The following is a 16,662-nucleotide window of genomic DNA, read 5'->3' as shown; positions in this document are numbered from 1 at the left end:
CATGAGTTTGAGCAAACTCTGGGGCATAGTAAAGGACAGGGAGGCCTGGCGTGCTGCAGTTCACGGGGTTGCAGAATGTGAGACACGACCGAGCGACTGAACAGTTGTCGAGTCCCAAGGCCGTGGCCTTCCCATCCTGGCAGACTTCTCAGTCAGGGGTGCTCTTCCCTTTGGGGCCGTTTCGCTGAAAGGAGGGAGGCATGTCCTCTAAGATTGTAGATCGTACTGGAAATGTTATTTTTATTTACAATGATACACATGTACTAGGGAATAGACTGTCAGTTGGTGTACATTATTGGAATAAAACAGGCACAGGATTAGGGAAATCTGGGATTTGCAGCAGCCCTCTGCAGACCACACACTTGGACCCGCCTCTGTGCTGGGTGAATTCATCTAATCTGTCTGAGGACATCAGTGAACTGGTTCTCAAAGCCTATCCCTGCCCCACAGCCTCATGCTGTGATCCATGTGCCAAAGACCCTGCCTTTGGGTTGTCACAGGAGTTGCAAGCCCAAGGCCCTGTGTGCCTCCCTTCATTTAGGTCAGTTAAGAGGAAGCTGGCGGGAGAGCCCTGTGGCGCCCCCTCCAGGCAGTGGGCCCCATGCAGTCGCGGCTCTTTGGGAAGGGGGTACCCCGAAATCTCACACTGAAATGAGACAGGCAGTGATGTGGCTTCCCATCTGCATGTTTTTTTGAAGCTGCAGCACATTCCCACTGCTCCAACCACCACATGCATGATTGTAAACAACCAGAAGTAATTGCCTCGGAATGGGAAAAACAAACTGCAGAATTGCTTGTAAATGTGCTTGGCGGAGGGCAAACAATTTTTAAACCAGCCTCACTTGTATGGCATGTATGCCTCGATGCTTGAGTGCTCTGGCTATTAGGTGCTTGGAAAATTTACATAATTGTTCCAAGCCTTGAGAAATCCAGGGCTTTCTTCGGAGCCCACCAGTGTTTAATAACCCCCTTTTCCCTGTGCCCCGAGGCTAATGAGGGTTTGAATCTAACATCTGCCCATTAAGAGCATCGTATCTGTTAAGAGCATCGGAGCCAGTTCACACTGAAGGTGGGTTCCCCACTGAAGGCATTTGGATGGCCTGTGTTTTACACGTTTCTTTTCTCTCCTGATCTTGTCCCAAAGAACATCGAGCTCAAGGTGGAAGTAGAGAGCCTGAAGCGGGAGCTGCAGGAGAGAGAGCGGCTGCTCATCAAAGCCTCGTGAGTACCTGTCCTCATCACCCGGGCTTGGTGGTGGCGGTGGCTGGTCGTGCTGGGAGGAGAGAGCCTTGTGTTTCTAAGCCAGTTGCTCTCAGTACCCTGAGGAGGTTTTCATTTTTATTTATTTTTCAACAAACTTTTAAAATGTAATGTTGTTGTTCAGTCTGCCAAGTCCTGTCCAACTCTTTGCAACTCCATGGACTGCAGCACAGCAGGCTTCCCTGTCCTTCACCATCTCCCAGAGTTTGCTCAAACTCATGTCCATCGAGTCGGCAATGCTCTCTAAGTATCTCATCTATCTCACCATTTCCTATAAGTATGTTACAAAAATGTGACATAAGAAAATGCGCCGATGGTAAGTGTGCAGCGTGATGCTGTTCGTGGAGTGACTGGAAGGTCGTCAGGCCCCTGGGGTTGCCTTTGTGCTCCCGGAACTTACACTCCTTCACACAGACCACCTCTGCGCTCGCCGTTAGCACCCGCATCGCTCAGTCCTGCCTGTTTTTGAACTTAGAGAACAGGAGTCGTCTGCTGCTCTCTGCTGCTCTCGCGCTTTTGTGTCTGGCCTCTCTCCTTAGGGACGTGTCTGTGCGATCCAGCTATATTGTCAGTTATCTCCGCAGCTCGTTCGTCTTCATCGCTGTGAAAGGCCGAGGGCCTTGGAGTCTTAGAGGGAACCCCCGGGGTGGGCGAGGCTCAGGGGCGGAGTGTGGGGCTTGACCCCCGGGGTGGGCGAGGCTCGGGGGCGGAGTGGGGGCTTCAGCCAGAGTCACTAGTTTCTGTGTGTGTTTTCTGTACTAGGTTCCCTTGTAGTATTTCATAAAGGAAGGGCTCTATTGCATTAAACAAATAGAAAACTATTATTTTAATCAGTTAATTAATTTAAATATTTATTGACCAGCAGTCACAGTTCAGAGAAGAGTCTGTGTCTCAACTGGTTATTCATTCATGCATAAGCATTTCTTAGGTAAATGTGCTGCGGATTTGAAAAGAGACTTCCCCTTACTCAGAGCGCCCGGGCAGTGGTGAGCGTGTAAACGGGTCTGATGGGGGCGCAGTGCCAGAGCGCATTTATGAGTACGGGGGCGACACGAGAGTGTGCTGAGTTTCACTTGAGAGATGCTGAAGACTTCCTGGAGCTGACCCACCGAGGGCCCGGCTGGAAGTTCGTGTGGTCACGCTTTGGCGGTCCTGGCGGCGGAGCTCCACGGCGGCCTGGGGCACAGCTGCACTGCGAGGGCTTCCCCAGTGGCTCCGTGGTGAAGAATCTGCCTGCAAGGCGGGAGATGCAGGTTTCGATCCCCACGTTGGGAAGATCCTCTGGAAAAGGAAATGGCAACCCACTCCAGCATTCTTGTCTGGGAAATCCCATGGACAGAGGGTCCTGCTGTCCACGGGTCACGGAGTTGGACATGACGAGCGGCTGAAACACGCCTGCAGCTGCGCTGAGCTGGGCCAGGCTCCACGGTCCCTGTTGCCGTGGCCCAGCCGGCAGCCAGCGTGGACGGCTGTGGGCTCGGGGGAGGCTAGACGGCCCCGGTCCAGGCTTCTCGGGCTGCGCTGACCTTGCACACGTGCTGTCTTCTCAGTGGGTGAGTGATGGATGAATGAGTGAACCACACTAACCCGTTGGTGGTGGTGTTTCTGCCTTTTCTCTGCCGTGTGGCCCGCAGGATCTTGGTTTCTCATGGAACCCGGGCCCACGGCACTGAAAGCACCGAGCCCAAAGCACTGGGCTGCCAGGGGCTCCCTAATGTGTTGTTTTCGTTGGTTGCTTTTGTCATTGTTTGGGAGCAACGTCGTTCTCTGGGCAGGGAGTCAAATCGACTTTACCAAGCCGGGAAACCAGTAGTAGAATTCGGTCTGTTGCATGCTCAGCGCCCTGCCTGCTGTGGATCTTGGCCAGGACTTGTTTCTAGCCAGGCGTGTGTACATGGAGACCCAGACTCACAAAGGCTACGCGCACGCCTCGATACCAGCACACCGGGCTGAGCGTTCCATGGCTGTGCCCACGTTTGTATGCATCGATCCCCCAAGTGCCTAGACTGGAGTTTGGGGCCCTTTCTTGATCTGATCAGCTTAATTAATTTATTCAGAAAATATTTCTCAAGCAGTTGTTACGTGCCGTACTGGCCTGGGTTCCTGAGACTAGAGCGGCGGTCCAGACAGACAGGTGGGGCTTACATTCTGGCAGCAGTGGTGGGGATCAAGTACTTGGAAATATAGATCTGTAAATACAAATTGCGAAAAGAGCTCGGAGAAGAAAGGGCGCCGTGAGAGCAAGCGCAGCGGCCGTAGGTGCGTAACGAGGTCTGCGGCCGGGGAGGCGGCGTTTGCGATGATCCTGGGGGCAAGTAGGCCTTAAGGGGAAGAGGGGAGAGTCTTGGAGGAGACGGGGGTGTGCACGTCTCAGGTGATCCAGCGTGCCTCGGGGCTCAGGCTCGTCTTGCAGGGTCTTGAGGCCACGCTAGAGATTTTGGTCTTTTATCCTGAGATCCCATGAAAACAGTCATGAGTTTTAAGCCACTGATACAATCAGGGCTTTGTTTTTGTTTTTAAAAAGGTCACTCTGGAGGCCGAGTAGGGAATGTTCTCTGGGGGGAGCCGGGGTGGAAGCAGGGAAGCGAGTTCAGTAGTTGAGCTGAGAGACTCGTGATGAGCTGTTGGCGGGGATTGGGTGGACATTTGGGAAGCACAGTCCACAGGGCTGGGTAAGGGGTAGGCAGGGTGATGTCAAGGAAGCCTCCCAGGGCAGAGTTTCTACGTAAGAATATTCACAGTGACTCCACTGCTCCAGCCTGCTCTCCACCAGCGCCTCGTCCCAAATGGCACGCAGATACTAAGCATGCCCTGCCCCTGCGGCTCTGGCTTTGCCCTGGCAGGACTCTCTGCTTCCCCATTTGCTGCCGGCCCTGGTGACTGTCCTGCTGCCTCCCCGCCGTAGAGGCCCAGGCTGAGTCCTGTGGCTGCTTGCGGGCCCCACCTCAGCCCCTCCGGAAACTCCTCTGGCGACCGTGATGATCCCATATGCACATCACACTTCACCATTGATAAGATGCTTTCAGGCTTATTCACCTTCCATCATTATCCTGGGAGCTAGGCAGCTTTCTCAGAAACCTCCTTTTCATCAAGGAGGGGAATTCAGGTCTGGAGAAGGGAAAGAGTGCAGCAAAACCGCTTAGAAAGACCAGAGCTGGAATTAGGACTGGAGTCCCTGACTTGTAGCCCAGCGCTAGGTTTTGGGTACTTGATTTTCCTGCGTGTGATTCTCGCTTCTCCAGCATGACTGTACACCTGGTGAGGCCCCGAGTCTGCTCCCCTACCTGAGTGGAGGCGGGGCCCGTGGAAAGGGCAGGGGCCCTGGCCAGCGGCCGGGTCTTTGGCTTCTGAGTCTTGGCTTCTCCGCTGTTCTTGCTTCCTGGGGCCTTTGTGTGGATCAGATCAGATCAGTCGCTCAGTCGTGTCCGACTCTTTGCGACCCCATGAATCGCAGCACGCCAGGCCTCCCTGTCCGTCACCAACTCCCGGAGTTCACTCAGACTCATGTCCATCGAGTCAGTGATGCCATCCAGCCATCTCATCCTCTGTCGTCCCCTTCTCCTCCTGCCCCCAATCCTCCCAGCATCAGAGTCTTTTCCAGTGAGTCAACTCTTCGCATGAGGTGGCCAAAGTACTGGAGTTTCAGCTTTAGCATCATTCCTTCCAAAGAAATCCCAGGGCTGATCTCCTTCAGAATGGACTGGTTGGATCTCCTTGCTGTTCAAGGGACTCTCAAGAGTCTTCTCCAACACCACAGTTCAAAAGCATCAATTCTTCAGCGCTCAGCCTTCTTCACAGTCCAACTCTCACATCCATACATGACCGCAGGAAAAACCATAGCCTTGACTAGACGAACCTTTGTTGGCAAAGTAATGTCTCTGCTTTTGAATATGCTATCTAGGTTGGTCATAACTTTCCTTCCAAGGAGTAAGCGTCTTTTAATTTCGTGGCTGCAGTCACCATCTGCAGTGATTTTGGAGCCCAGAAAAATAAAGTCTGACACTGTTTCCACTGTTTCCCCATCTGTTTCCCATGAAGTGATGGGACCGGATGCCATGATCTTTGTTTTCTGAATGTTGAGCTTTAAGCCAACTTTTGCACTCTCCACTTTCACTTTCATCAAGAGGCTTTTGAGTTCCTCTTCACTTTCTGCCATAAGGGTGGTGTCATCTGCATATCTGAGGTTATTGATATTTCTCCCAGCAATCTTGATTCCAGCTTGTGTTTCTTCCAGTCCAGCATTTCTCATGATGTACTCTGCATATAAGTTAAATAAACACGGTGACAATATACAGCCTTGACGAACTCCTTTTCCTATTTGGAAACAGTCTGTTGTTCCATGTCCAGTTCTAACTGTTGCTTCCTGACCTGCATACAGATTTCTCAAGAGGCAGATCAGGTGGTCTGGTATTCCCATTTCTTGAAGAATTTTCCACAGTTTATTGTGATCCACACAGTCAAAGGCTTTGGCATAGTCAATAAAGCAGATTTTGAAATAGATGTTTTTCTGGAACTCTCTTGCTTTTTCCATGATCCAGCAGATGTTGGCAATTTGATCTCTGGTTCCTCTTCCTTTTCTAAAACCAGCTTGAACATCAGGAAGTTCACGGTTCACATATTGCTGAAGCCTGGCTTGGAGAATTTTGAGCATTACGTTACTAGCGTGTGAGATGAGTGCAACTGTGCGGTAGTTTGAGCATTCTGTGGCATTGCCTTTCTTTGGGATTGGAATGAAAACTGACCTTTTCCAGTCCTGTGGCCACTGCTGAGTTTTCCAAATTTGCTGGCGTATTGAGTGCAGCACTTTCACAGCATCATCTTCCCAGGATTTGAAATAGCTCAACTGGAATTCCATCACCTCCACTAGCTTTGTTCGTAGTGATGCTTTCTAAGGCCCACTTGACTTCACATTCCAGGATGTCTGGCTCTAGGTGAGTGATCACACCATCGTGATGATCTGGGTCGTGAAGATCTTTTTTGTACAGTTCTTCTGTGTATTCTTGCCACCTCTTCTTAATATCTTCTGCTTCTGTTAGGTCCATACCATTTCTGTCCTTTATCGAGCCCATCTTTGCATGAAATGTTCCTTTGGTGTCTCTGATTTTCTTGAAGAGATCTCTAGTCTTTCCCGTTCTGTTGTTTTCCTCTATTTCTTTGCACTGATCGCTGAAGAAGGCTTTCTTATCTCTTCTTGCTATTCTTTGGAACTCTGCCTTCAGATGTTTATATCTTTCCTTTTCTCCTTCGCTTTTCACTTCTCTTCTTTTCACAGCTATTTGTAAGGCCTCCCCAGACAGCCATTATGCTTTTTTGCATTTCTTTTCCATGGGAATGGTCTTGATCCCTGTCTCCTGTACAGTGTCACAAACCTCATTCCATAGTTCATCAGGCACTCTATCTATCAGATCTAGGCTCTTAAATCTATTTCTCACTTCCACTGTATAATCATAAGGGATTTGATTTAGGTCATACCTGAATGGTCTAGTGGTTTTCCCTACTTTCTTCAATTTCAGTCTGAATTTGGCAATAAGGAGTTCATGGTCTGAGCCACAGTCAGCTCCTGGTCTTGTTTTTGCTGACTGTATAGAGCTTCTCCATCTTTGGTTGCAAGGAATATAATCAATCTGATTTCGGTGTTGACCATCTGGTGATGTCCATGTGTAGAGTCTTCTCTTATGTTGTTGGAAGAGGGTGTTTGTTATGACCAGTGCATTTTCTTGGCAAAACTCTATTAGTCTTTGCCCTGCTTCATTGCATATTCCAAGGCCAAATTTGCCTGTTACTCCAGGTGTTTCTTGACTTCCTACTTTTGCATTCCAGTCCCCTATAATGAAAAGGACATCTTTTTTGGGTGTTAGTTCTAAAAGGTCTTGTAGGTCTTCATAGAACCATTCAACCTCAGCTTCTTCAGGGTTACTGGTTGGGGCATAGACTTGGATTACTGTGATATTGAACGGTTTGCCTTGGAAACGAACAGAGATCATTCTGTTGTTTTTGAGACTGCATCCAAGTACTGCATTTTGGACTCTTTTGTTAACCATGATGGCCACTCCATTTCTTCTGAGGGATTCCTGCCCGCAGTAGTAGATATAATGGTCATCTGAGTTAAATTCACCCATTCCAGACCATTTCAGTTTGCTGATTCCTAGAATGTTGACATTCACTCTTGCCATCTCCTGTTTGACCACTTCCAATTTGCCTTGATTCATGGACCTGACATTCCAGGTTCCTATGCAATATTGCTCTTTACAGCATCGGACCTTGCTTCTATCACCAGTCACATCCACAGCTGGGTATTGTTTTTGCTTTGGCTCCATCCCTTCATTCTTTCTGGAGTTATTTCTCCACTGATCTCCAGTAGCATATTGGGCACCTACTGACCTGGGGAGTTCCTCTTTCAGTATCCTGTCATTTTGCCTTTTCATACTGTTCATGGGGTTCTCAAGGCAAGAATACCGAAGTAGTTTGCCATTCCCTTCTCCAGTGGACCACATTCTATCCGATCTCTCCGCCATGACATGCCCATCTTGGGTTGCCCCACAGGCATGGCTTAGTTTCATTGAGTTAGACAAGGCTGTGGTCTTAGTGTGATTAAATTGACTAGTTTTCTGTGAGTATGGTTTCAGTGTGTCTGCCCTCGGATGCCCTCTTGCAACACCTACCGTCCACTTGGGTTTTTCTTACCTTGGGCGTGGGGTATCTCTTCACGGCTGCTCCAGCAAAGCGCAGCCATTGCTCCTTACCTTGGACGAGGGGTATCTCCTCACCGCCGCCCTTCCTGACCTTCAACGTGGGATAGCTCCTCTAGGCCCTCCTGCACACGCGCAGGCGCCTTGAACGTGGGGTTGCTCCTCTGGGCCCCGCCCCTGGCCTCGGACGCGGGTAACTCCTCTCGTCGCCGCCCCTGACCTCCGACGCGGGGCAGCTCTTCTCGGCCGTTCCTGCGCCGTGGCAGTCTGGCAGTCTCGGCTGCTGCCCCTGACCTCGGACGTGGGGTAACTCCTCTTGGCCGCCACCCTTCAGGCATGGGGTCCTCCCGGCTTCTGCCCCTGACCTCGGACGTGGGGTAGCTCCTCTCGGCCGCGCTTGGCGCGCCGGTCGCCGCCGCCTGCGCTTGGCGCGCCGGTCGCCGCCGCCTGCGCTTGGCGCGCCGGTCGCCGCCGCCTGCGCTTGGCGCGCCGGTCGCCGCCGCCTGCGCTTGGCGCGCCGGTCGCCGCCGCCTGCGCTTGGCGCGCCGGTCGCAGCCCCGCCGTGGCTCTGTGCTGCGTCCATTGAGCACCTGCTGAAGGTACCTGCCCTGGCCCTGAACTGCCCAGCATCTGTTACAGGAAAAGGCCTTGCTTTTCCTAAAGACCACAACTAGGATAGAAAGAATCAAGAGGAAATGTTGAGGATTAAAAAGGATAGCGAGGGTGGTGTTCCCAGAAAAGTTCTTTCTTGTATTGGGTGGAAAGCTGGGTTAGAGCCGCTTCTCTAAACCCTTTCTCTCCTTGGGTCTTGGTGTCTGTCTCATCTCTTGCGCCAGATTCTGTAAAGAGAAGTTTCTATAAAGAAAGGAGAGAACTAACATTTTTTAAAAACGTGTATTTTTAATTGGAAGATAATTGCTTTGCAGTGGTTTTGGTTTCTGCTGTACAGCAGTGTGAATCAGCTGTAAGTTTACATGTAACCCCTCCCTCTTGAGCTTCCCTTCTACCTTCCAAGAACTAACGTTTATTGAGGTCCTACTGTGGCCCAGATCCTGGGCCTAGCACTTGACATGCTTTATTGCATCTGATTTTATAACAGCTATTTGAGGCAGCCAGTATTCCCATTTGAGTGAAGAGAAAACTGAGGCTCAGCGGATGGGAGGACTTGCCCAGTTCTTCTGGCAGCAGAACTGGGGCTGATTTCCTCTGGAGCTCGCTCCACTTTGCCGTGCAGTAAACATATATGTTTTCTGGCTTTCTATTATTATATTTCTCAGTTACAATAAGGGAGCATTAAGAGCAAAAGCAGACATATTGTCAAGAGTAAATTTTATCTCTGTGGCTTTAAAACACAAACAAAAATAATAATTCCATTAGTAGGGGAAAATTGCACCATACTGCTGAGTATAAATTTTATTGCTACAGTAACTGTAAAATACAAAGATGATAAATGAAAAGTTGGAACATTTATTATTGGGAATACATTTTAGTGGCATAACTAAAATGCACCCGAATTGAATAATGCCAGTACTTGTTAAAAATTGTAGTCAGCCTCTTGACCATGTGTATGATGCAGACTGCAAAACACAGACATTTGATCCTGGCTGGTATTTGCACTTGCTGGCTGTGGGGGGAGGTGGCGCGGGGTGGAGGGGAGGGTGGTGGAGCCAGTGGTTTTCTACAGAAGTTCCTGTAAAACCGAAGGGGTAAAACATTTGTGGTAGTCAGTGGAAGTTTGGGACTGGAAAAATCCTGTGTTCAAGGCTCAGGAGGGGAAAGCTTTTAAAACAGAAATCTTTCAGCCGTGTATAATGCCTCTTGAGGAGTGAATCCCAGACAGTCCTGATCAGGAAATGGTGGAGGGGATTGGGCGGGACCTGAGGACATCTCATGGCATTAGGCAGGTGGCCATGGTGGCCTTAGTCCCAGCCCGCGAGGATCTGTTCTTAGCTCAGACACCCGCCGAGGTGGGCAGCGAGGCTGCTCAGCGCCGCTCAGCAGGGGCCAGCACCGCTGTCCTCAGGGACACGGGCTAGCAGGCAGCACTCAGATCAGAGGAGCGACACGCGTGTTAGCATGTTAGTTCTAAGAGGTAATCATCTCATTTGTCAAATGAGGAAACCGAGGTGTAAGAGGTAGTTTAGCCAGAGTCACACTGAGGACATAATAGAGTCAAAATTTGGAAGCAGGTCTGTTCAGCCCCAGACCCCCTGCTCGCTCTTTGCAGTCGTTCACATTGAATTCCATTAAAATAATATCATGATACGGGGTGGGAGGCTTCCGAAGGCCTGTTGGTACCAGGGAACAAGATAGGAATGGAGTCTGTATTTGCAGAGACTCGTGTCTGAGATGTGGATGGCAAGCATGGCCCTCTTGACTCTCCATTGTTCTCAGTCAGAAACGCACGTGGCCTGTGCATGAGAGTGTCTGCTCACGTGGCTCCTGGTTGGAAAAATGTTATATACCCTTAAGTAGGGCACGGGAAGCTGGCGATGAATAGATTTATCCTTTTGCCGTTTTTCTGAAAAACGAGCTTTAGGTGGAGCCGTTCCTTTATTATTCTGCCTTCCGGAAATCCGCAGCCACTTTGGAAATCTGATGAGAACTGCTCTGAGTCTGTGTCTCAGAAATTCACATCTGACCCTGTTTTTCTCTTTTGAGAACCAAAAGGAAAGGCCATCAGTGGTGGTGGCCCCGTGTCCGGTCCTGGAGCGCCAGCCCCACCACCGCTGGTCAGGTGGAGCGGGCACCCCGTGATGCCCAGCGGCATGAGCTCTGGGTTTTGTGTTGGGGGTGGGGGGCGCGAGGAGCGGGTGACCCCCTCCCCTTGGGCCCGCAGTCGCCGCTGGTGCTTACAGAACGGTCTGCTGGGTTTGAGACGCTTTCCCTCCAGTGGCCGACCTTTGCCCTCAGGTTTGTTTTCTTTGCTTCCTGACCCCTTTTCTTTCTTTTCTCTGTGGCTGCACCAGGCGGCACGTTCGGTCCCTGACCAGGGTTTGAGTCTGTGCCCCCTGCAGTGGCCGTGCAGTGTCTTAACCACTGGGCGGCCGCGGGAGTCCCCTGCACCCTGCTCCTTGCACGCTGGTTCGTCACACCTGCTCTCCACCTTTCCTGCCAGTGGCGGAGGTGTGCTTTATCGGAAGCTTTGTGGTGGGGAATTTGGCAGTAGCTGTCAGATGTCTTGAAAATGTGCTTATCCTTTAACTTAGTAATTCCGTGTTTAGGAATTGACCCTAAGGAAATCACTGGATAGTATACAAACCACATATAAACACATACACAGATATCACATCTGCGTGTTTTAATTGAAATATACTTGGCATATAACATTGTGTAGGTTGAAGGTGTACTGCATGATTGATTTAATACATTTATATATTACATTATTTCTGCTTGTGAATTACAAATATTAAAAAAAAAAAAGCGCAGCACAGGTCTGTGGGAGAAGGGACCAGCAGATATGCTTTGTCTCTTTGGAGCCCCTGGAGTCACCATGTGACTGTCACTCTTGTGCATTTCACGCCTCTGCTTCTTTTCACAGCAAAGCAGTTGAGAGCCTCGCTGGAGGGGGCGGCTCTGAAGTTCAGCGGGTGAAGGAAGATGCTCAGAAGAAGGTCCGCCAGGTCGAAGATGTCCTGACCAAGAGGATACACCTCTTAGAAGAGGCGAGTCTGCGAGCCCTGAGGAGACTGTTCGTCACAGTGGGTTCATAACAGAGGGGGCAGAATCTTGTTCCTTTTCCTCTTCTCTGTAACCTGTCAGGGTGTCAGCAGAAGCAAGAGCCCTCCTGAGTGCCTCCTGGCTGCAGCCCTGCTCTGGGCGCTGTGCGTGTGGAATCCGTACCTGCGCACCCTGCACGCCGCCCTTGACCGTCTGTGTCCTGCAGATGAGGGCACGGAGGGACAGAGAGAAACACGAGTCCAGCCTTAATCCCCGGTTGGACGTTCTTGTTGTTGAGTCTCTAAGTGGTGTCCGTCTCTTTGTGACCCCATAGACTGTAGCCTGCCAGGCTCCTCGGTCCATGGGATTTCCCAGGTAAGAAGACTGGAGCAGGTTGCCATTTTTTCCCACTCCATGGGATCTTCCCGACCCAGGAATCAAACCCGGCTCTCTTGTGTCTCCTGCATTGGCAGATGGATTCTTGACCACTGAGCCACCAGGGAAGCCCATTTAAACTTACAGCTGCTGGTTCTAAAGCCTGTATTTCGGCTGCCACACCACCCTTCTTCTCATCTAGTTCAGTCTCTTTGCAGAAGGGGAAGCTGAGGCCCAGCGAGGGGAGGGCCCACCTAACACAGCTCAGCCTGGAGCCGGGCTTCCTGACTCGCGTGGCCGCGCGGCCCCGGCCCCAGAGCACAGCCTCCGGCCCCCACCCTGCCCATGCTCCCTGACCGCTCTTCTTGGGGAGCCGCTCGTGTGGCCCCTTCTCCCACCGACTCTCAGCCAGGTGCTGCCTGTGACTGGTGGGAGGCAGGAAGCTTCTTGGCCAAAATATATTGTCTCCTAGGTGTTAGAAAGTTTTCTTCCATGTTAAGCTAGTACTGAGGAATAATAGCAGTTCCTTCATTCTTGGTCTTTGAAGTCTTCGTTTCATCTCACTTTCTCTACCTGTAACCTTGATTCTTCTGAGCAGGTAAGAGGGGCGATGACACCTGGATGGAAACAGCAGATCCGCTTGTTCTGTGCTTTGCGGTTGATAACGGTCTTTTCCGTTCTTCCTGTTCACAGCAGCCCCAGGGGGGTGTGTAGGTCCAAAATACAGATGAGGAGACTGGCTCAGAAGGGCGGGGAACCTAGTCTGGATCGTAAGCAGCTGAGCTGAAAGCAAAAGGAGAGTCTTTTGAGCACGAATTCTGAAGTTAAAACGTAATTCTGAGACTTCGGGAAACTTCACCTCTTGGCTCAGTCGTCTTGGGTTTCCCGGTTTCGTGCTCCCCGCGTTTTAGGGAAACAGCGTGCCTGGCGTGCGGGGTTGAATTCCTGCTCAGTCACCGGTTTGTCACCGTGGAGAAGACACGTGCCCCTTGAGGCTCAGCTGCCTCGTCTGTGAAATGAGGCTGAAGGCACCTGCCCTGCAGTGATTGTAATAACCTGCAGTGAACCAGCGATTTATGGGGCTTACCATGTCTGAGACACCACGTGTCGCGCACCTAAGAACGGTTTCTTAGCCTTTTCATACACGGGTTTCGTTCATCCCTTCAGTAGATGTACGAGGTAACTGTCCGTCTTTGAGAACGAACCCCGGGGCTGCGGGTGCCGGGTGGGTGCCGGGCGCTCTGGCTGCAGTGCTTCCGGCTGAGCTGCCCCAGCCTGTCTCTCAGGCTGTAATTCCTGGAGTTGAGTGAGGATCACAGATGACATAAATGAAGCTCCTTGCTCAAAGCCCGGCATCAGCAGGCACTCAGCAAATAATAGGTTCTGCTGTTTTTTGTCTCAGGACATTGGTAAGTTTTCCCCAGCTGCCATCGAGATCTTCAGGCTCTCGCCCTCTTGGGAAGGCGGTGGTGGAGGACATGCTGTGGCTGGGGCAGGGAGGGGAGCCAGCATTTGTGGAGTCTCCTGGGATGCAGCAGGCATGTGACAGAGTCTCCAGCAACTCTGGAGAGATGGTGCTCATTCGTTTTCTGTTTCTTGTTTATTTAATTGTTTATTTGGCTGCACCAGGCCCTAGCTGAGGCGCGTGGTGTCTTCAGTTGTGGGTGTGGGCTCTGGTTCCCTGCCCAGGGATCGAGCCCCGGCCCCCTGCACTGGGAGCCCTCAGTCTTAGTCCCTGGACCGCCAGCGAGGTTCCTATCCCTGTCTTACAGGTTGGGAGACGGGCTCAGGCAGGTTAGGGGCTACGCGAGGTCACCCAGCGAGTAAGTGGGAGAGCTGGGTTTTGAGCCCGGTTCGATCTGACTTCCCTCTGTGTGGCGCAGTCAGAGGCTGCTGGCCGAGGGCTCACAGATTGAGACCCACCGTCAGGCGACTTTCCTGAGCACCAGGACCTTTCCCCTCACACAGATGCTGCCCACGCCATCTAGACAGTTTCCCTCTGGCTTCTCTGAGCTCTCAGGAAGAACACAGAGTTTCTCACCACCTAAATCACCTTGGAGGTTTAGAAAATGTACTTTCGAGTCGTGTAGTCATTATCTTAAAAAAAAAATAGTGAGGGGCAGTGGGGTGTGGGATGAATGTGTATGGGAATGGTGGTGACTCTTAGGAATTTATGTATGTTTAGGTGTTGAGAAGCACATTTCTCTTCGTACTCATTGAAGCTGTAAATATTGATCCGATTTTTCAAAACCCCAAATACGGTTCTTGTAGAGTCTTTTCCACTGGAAATGCCTGTTACTCTTTAGGATATAAGAGGGGGAGAATGGCTGGTGAATGTATTTATTACTGATTCTCCCCATGTGTAGTACAATTCAGGGAGGGGAAATGTGCCGGAGAAAAAGTCATAAATATTTATGTTTTAATCCAATTTCCTTTCAAAATGTTCCCAATTGTATTGAAAAATTGCATCAAATGCATTTAATTTAACTCTAGGATGTGAAAGCCGCCCAAGCAGAAATGGAAAAGGCCTTTGCTGGGACAGAATCAGAGAAGGCTCTGCGACTAAGCTTGGAAAGCAAGCTTTCAGAGATGAAGAAGATGCGCGAGGGGGACCTGGAGATGGCTGCGGTCCTGGAAGGGAAGGACAGGTGGGCTCGCACCCCCGTGAGGCTCCGATGTCCGTTTGTCTGGCCGCGTGGTCCACTACAGGGCCTCCCAGCTGGCCCTAGTGGCAAAGAACCCACCTGCCAGGGCAGGAGACACGACACATGGGTTCCATCCCTGGGCTGGGAAGGTCCCCTGGAGAAGGAAATGGCAGCCCACTCCAGTATTCTTGCCTGGGGAATCCCATGGACGGAGGAGCCTGCTGCGCTGCAGTCCATAGGGTCACAAAGAGCCGGACATGACTGCAGTGTCTTAGCATAGCACGGCATGATAGGGTCACAAAGAGCCGGACATGACTGCAGTGTCTTAGCATAGCACGGCATGATAGGGTCACAAAGAGTCGGACGTGACTGCAGTGTCTTAGCATAGCACGGCATGATAGGGTCACAAAGAGCCGGACATGACTGCAGTGTCTTAGCGTAGCACGGCATGATCCAAAACAAGGGAAGGGGTCACCCCCTTCCTATCCTTGTTCCCTTCTTTTTCTCCTTGGTCCCCACAGTGAGGAAACTAGGGATAAAATCAGGATGAAAGGAGAAGGAATAGGGTAGTGATCTGAGGACAGAGGTAGGGTTAGTAGACAGAAATTCATGCTGAAAAGTTCTGCTTATACTAAATTTAGCATCCAGGTTTTGGCCATAAGCTTCCTGGTAGCCAAAGGAAAAAGGGAAAAACAGTCTTGGAGGGCATAGACATATTGCTCACGAGATGGAACAAGCTAGTAACTCCGGAGACACATGTGCAGCTGTCTCGGGGGGGAGGGGCCGCTCTGATTTCTGCTGGCTCTGCTTCGGCCCTACCTGTGGTGGGACTCTCCTGGGGCTAGAGCCAGTGTGTTCCCTCCCCTGAGGTGGGCCTGCCTAGGAAGCTAAGCTGAGGTCAGAGGTGAGTTCCAAAGCACAGAGCTGGATGAACAGGGCTCTGTGGTCCTGCCCTGGTGAAGTGGGTCCAGATCTGTCACGTAACCGGCCGCCACTGAGCAGAGCCCGCCCTGGGAGGACCTCGCTTGTGTCCTGGGCTCTCACCACCCTTCTCAAAGGTAGGTGATCTAGCCGCTTGATTTCCTTCAATCTGACCTTACGTCTAGTCTGTGTCTCTAGGTCAAATACGGCCCACAGACACTTATATTTGGCCTACACAGTATTTTGGTAACTTTCAATTTGTTGCTAACATTAGGAAGAAAAAATCTAATTTCATGTGAAAGTCTAGATTTCTAGTTTCTCTTAAAAACCTGCAAGGCATGGCAGCAAAACTTCGCACCTCTGAGCTCGACTTTACTCAAACCCAGCTAAAATCTAGTCTGGGATCTGAACCCACCCTCTTTCAATTAGAATCACTCACCTGGTGTCTGGACTTACTGAGGCTCAGGTTCTTTGTGTCTCAGCTCAGAAGGGGTTCAGCGAGAGGCAAAGTGATAGGCAAGAAGTAGATTTATTAATATAAGATGCTTGTGAGAGATGGAGGTGGTCAGGCAAGAGGGCTCTGTCCTGAGGAATAAGTGGGCTACAGTTTTATAATCAAAAGAGAGTTGGAGGCGGGGGAGGGGAAAGATCGCTTTCTTCCTCATTCTTCCGGTAAAGGTCAGGCTTACATCTCTAGCTCCTCCTTTGTTTTGGGGAGGAGAGTGTCTGACCCTGTGAGGTCAAACCAGGACTGTCAGCACTGATTATTCAAATCAGCAGAAGGGTGGTGACTTGTTTTTTCTCTCACTGGATGACCTGGGGCATATTTCGTGCTTTTATTTTGGTAGCAGGCCTGTGCTGCAGTAGCTTCCTTGAGCCGTTGTCAGCTGCAGTGGCCTCCGAAAGTTCCCTAGGCTTGCTCTGTCTATATTCCCTGGCGGCTCAGTCAGTAAAGAATTCGCCTGCAATGTGGGATACCTGGGTTTGATCCTTGGGTTGGGAAGGTCCCTTAGAGGAGGACATGGCGACCCACTCTAGTATCCTTGCCTGGAGAATCCCATGGACAGGGGAGCCTGCGGGCTGCAGTCCATGGGGTCGAGTGGAGTTGGACG

General features: G+C 51.0%; 1 protein-coding gene across 9 annotated transcripts in view; it reads left to right on the top strand.

Moving 5' to 3' along the window:
* CDK5RAP2 (CDK5 regulatory subunit associated protein 2) overlaps positions 1-16,662 on the top strand; it is a 184,244-nt gene that overhangs the window by 31,597 nt on the left and 135,985 nt on the right. For all 9 annotated transcript variants that reach the window (XM_059889004.1, XM_059889002.1, XM_059889006.1 and 6 more), the window contains exons 5-7: positions 1,145-1,221; positions 11,491-11,614; positions 14,478-14,632. In XM_059889004.1, coding sequence (XP_059744987.1) covers positions 1,145-1,221; positions 11,491-11,614; positions 14,478-14,632 — 356 coding nt within the window. The remainder of the gene's footprint in view (positions 1-1,144; positions 1,222-11,490; positions 11,615-14,477; positions 14,633-16,662) is intronic.

This window comes from Bos taurus, chromosome 8, assembly GCF_002263795.3.
Source record: "Bos taurus isolate L1 Dominette 01449 registration number 42190680 breed Hereford chromosome 8, ARS-UCD2.0, whole genome shotgun sequence".
Lineage (NCBI taxonomy): Eukaryota > Metazoa > Chordata > Mammalia > Artiodactyla > Bovidae > Bos > Bos taurus.
Note: the sequence above shows the minus strand (reverse complement) of the source record. Positions and strands in the feature narration are given on the sequence as shown.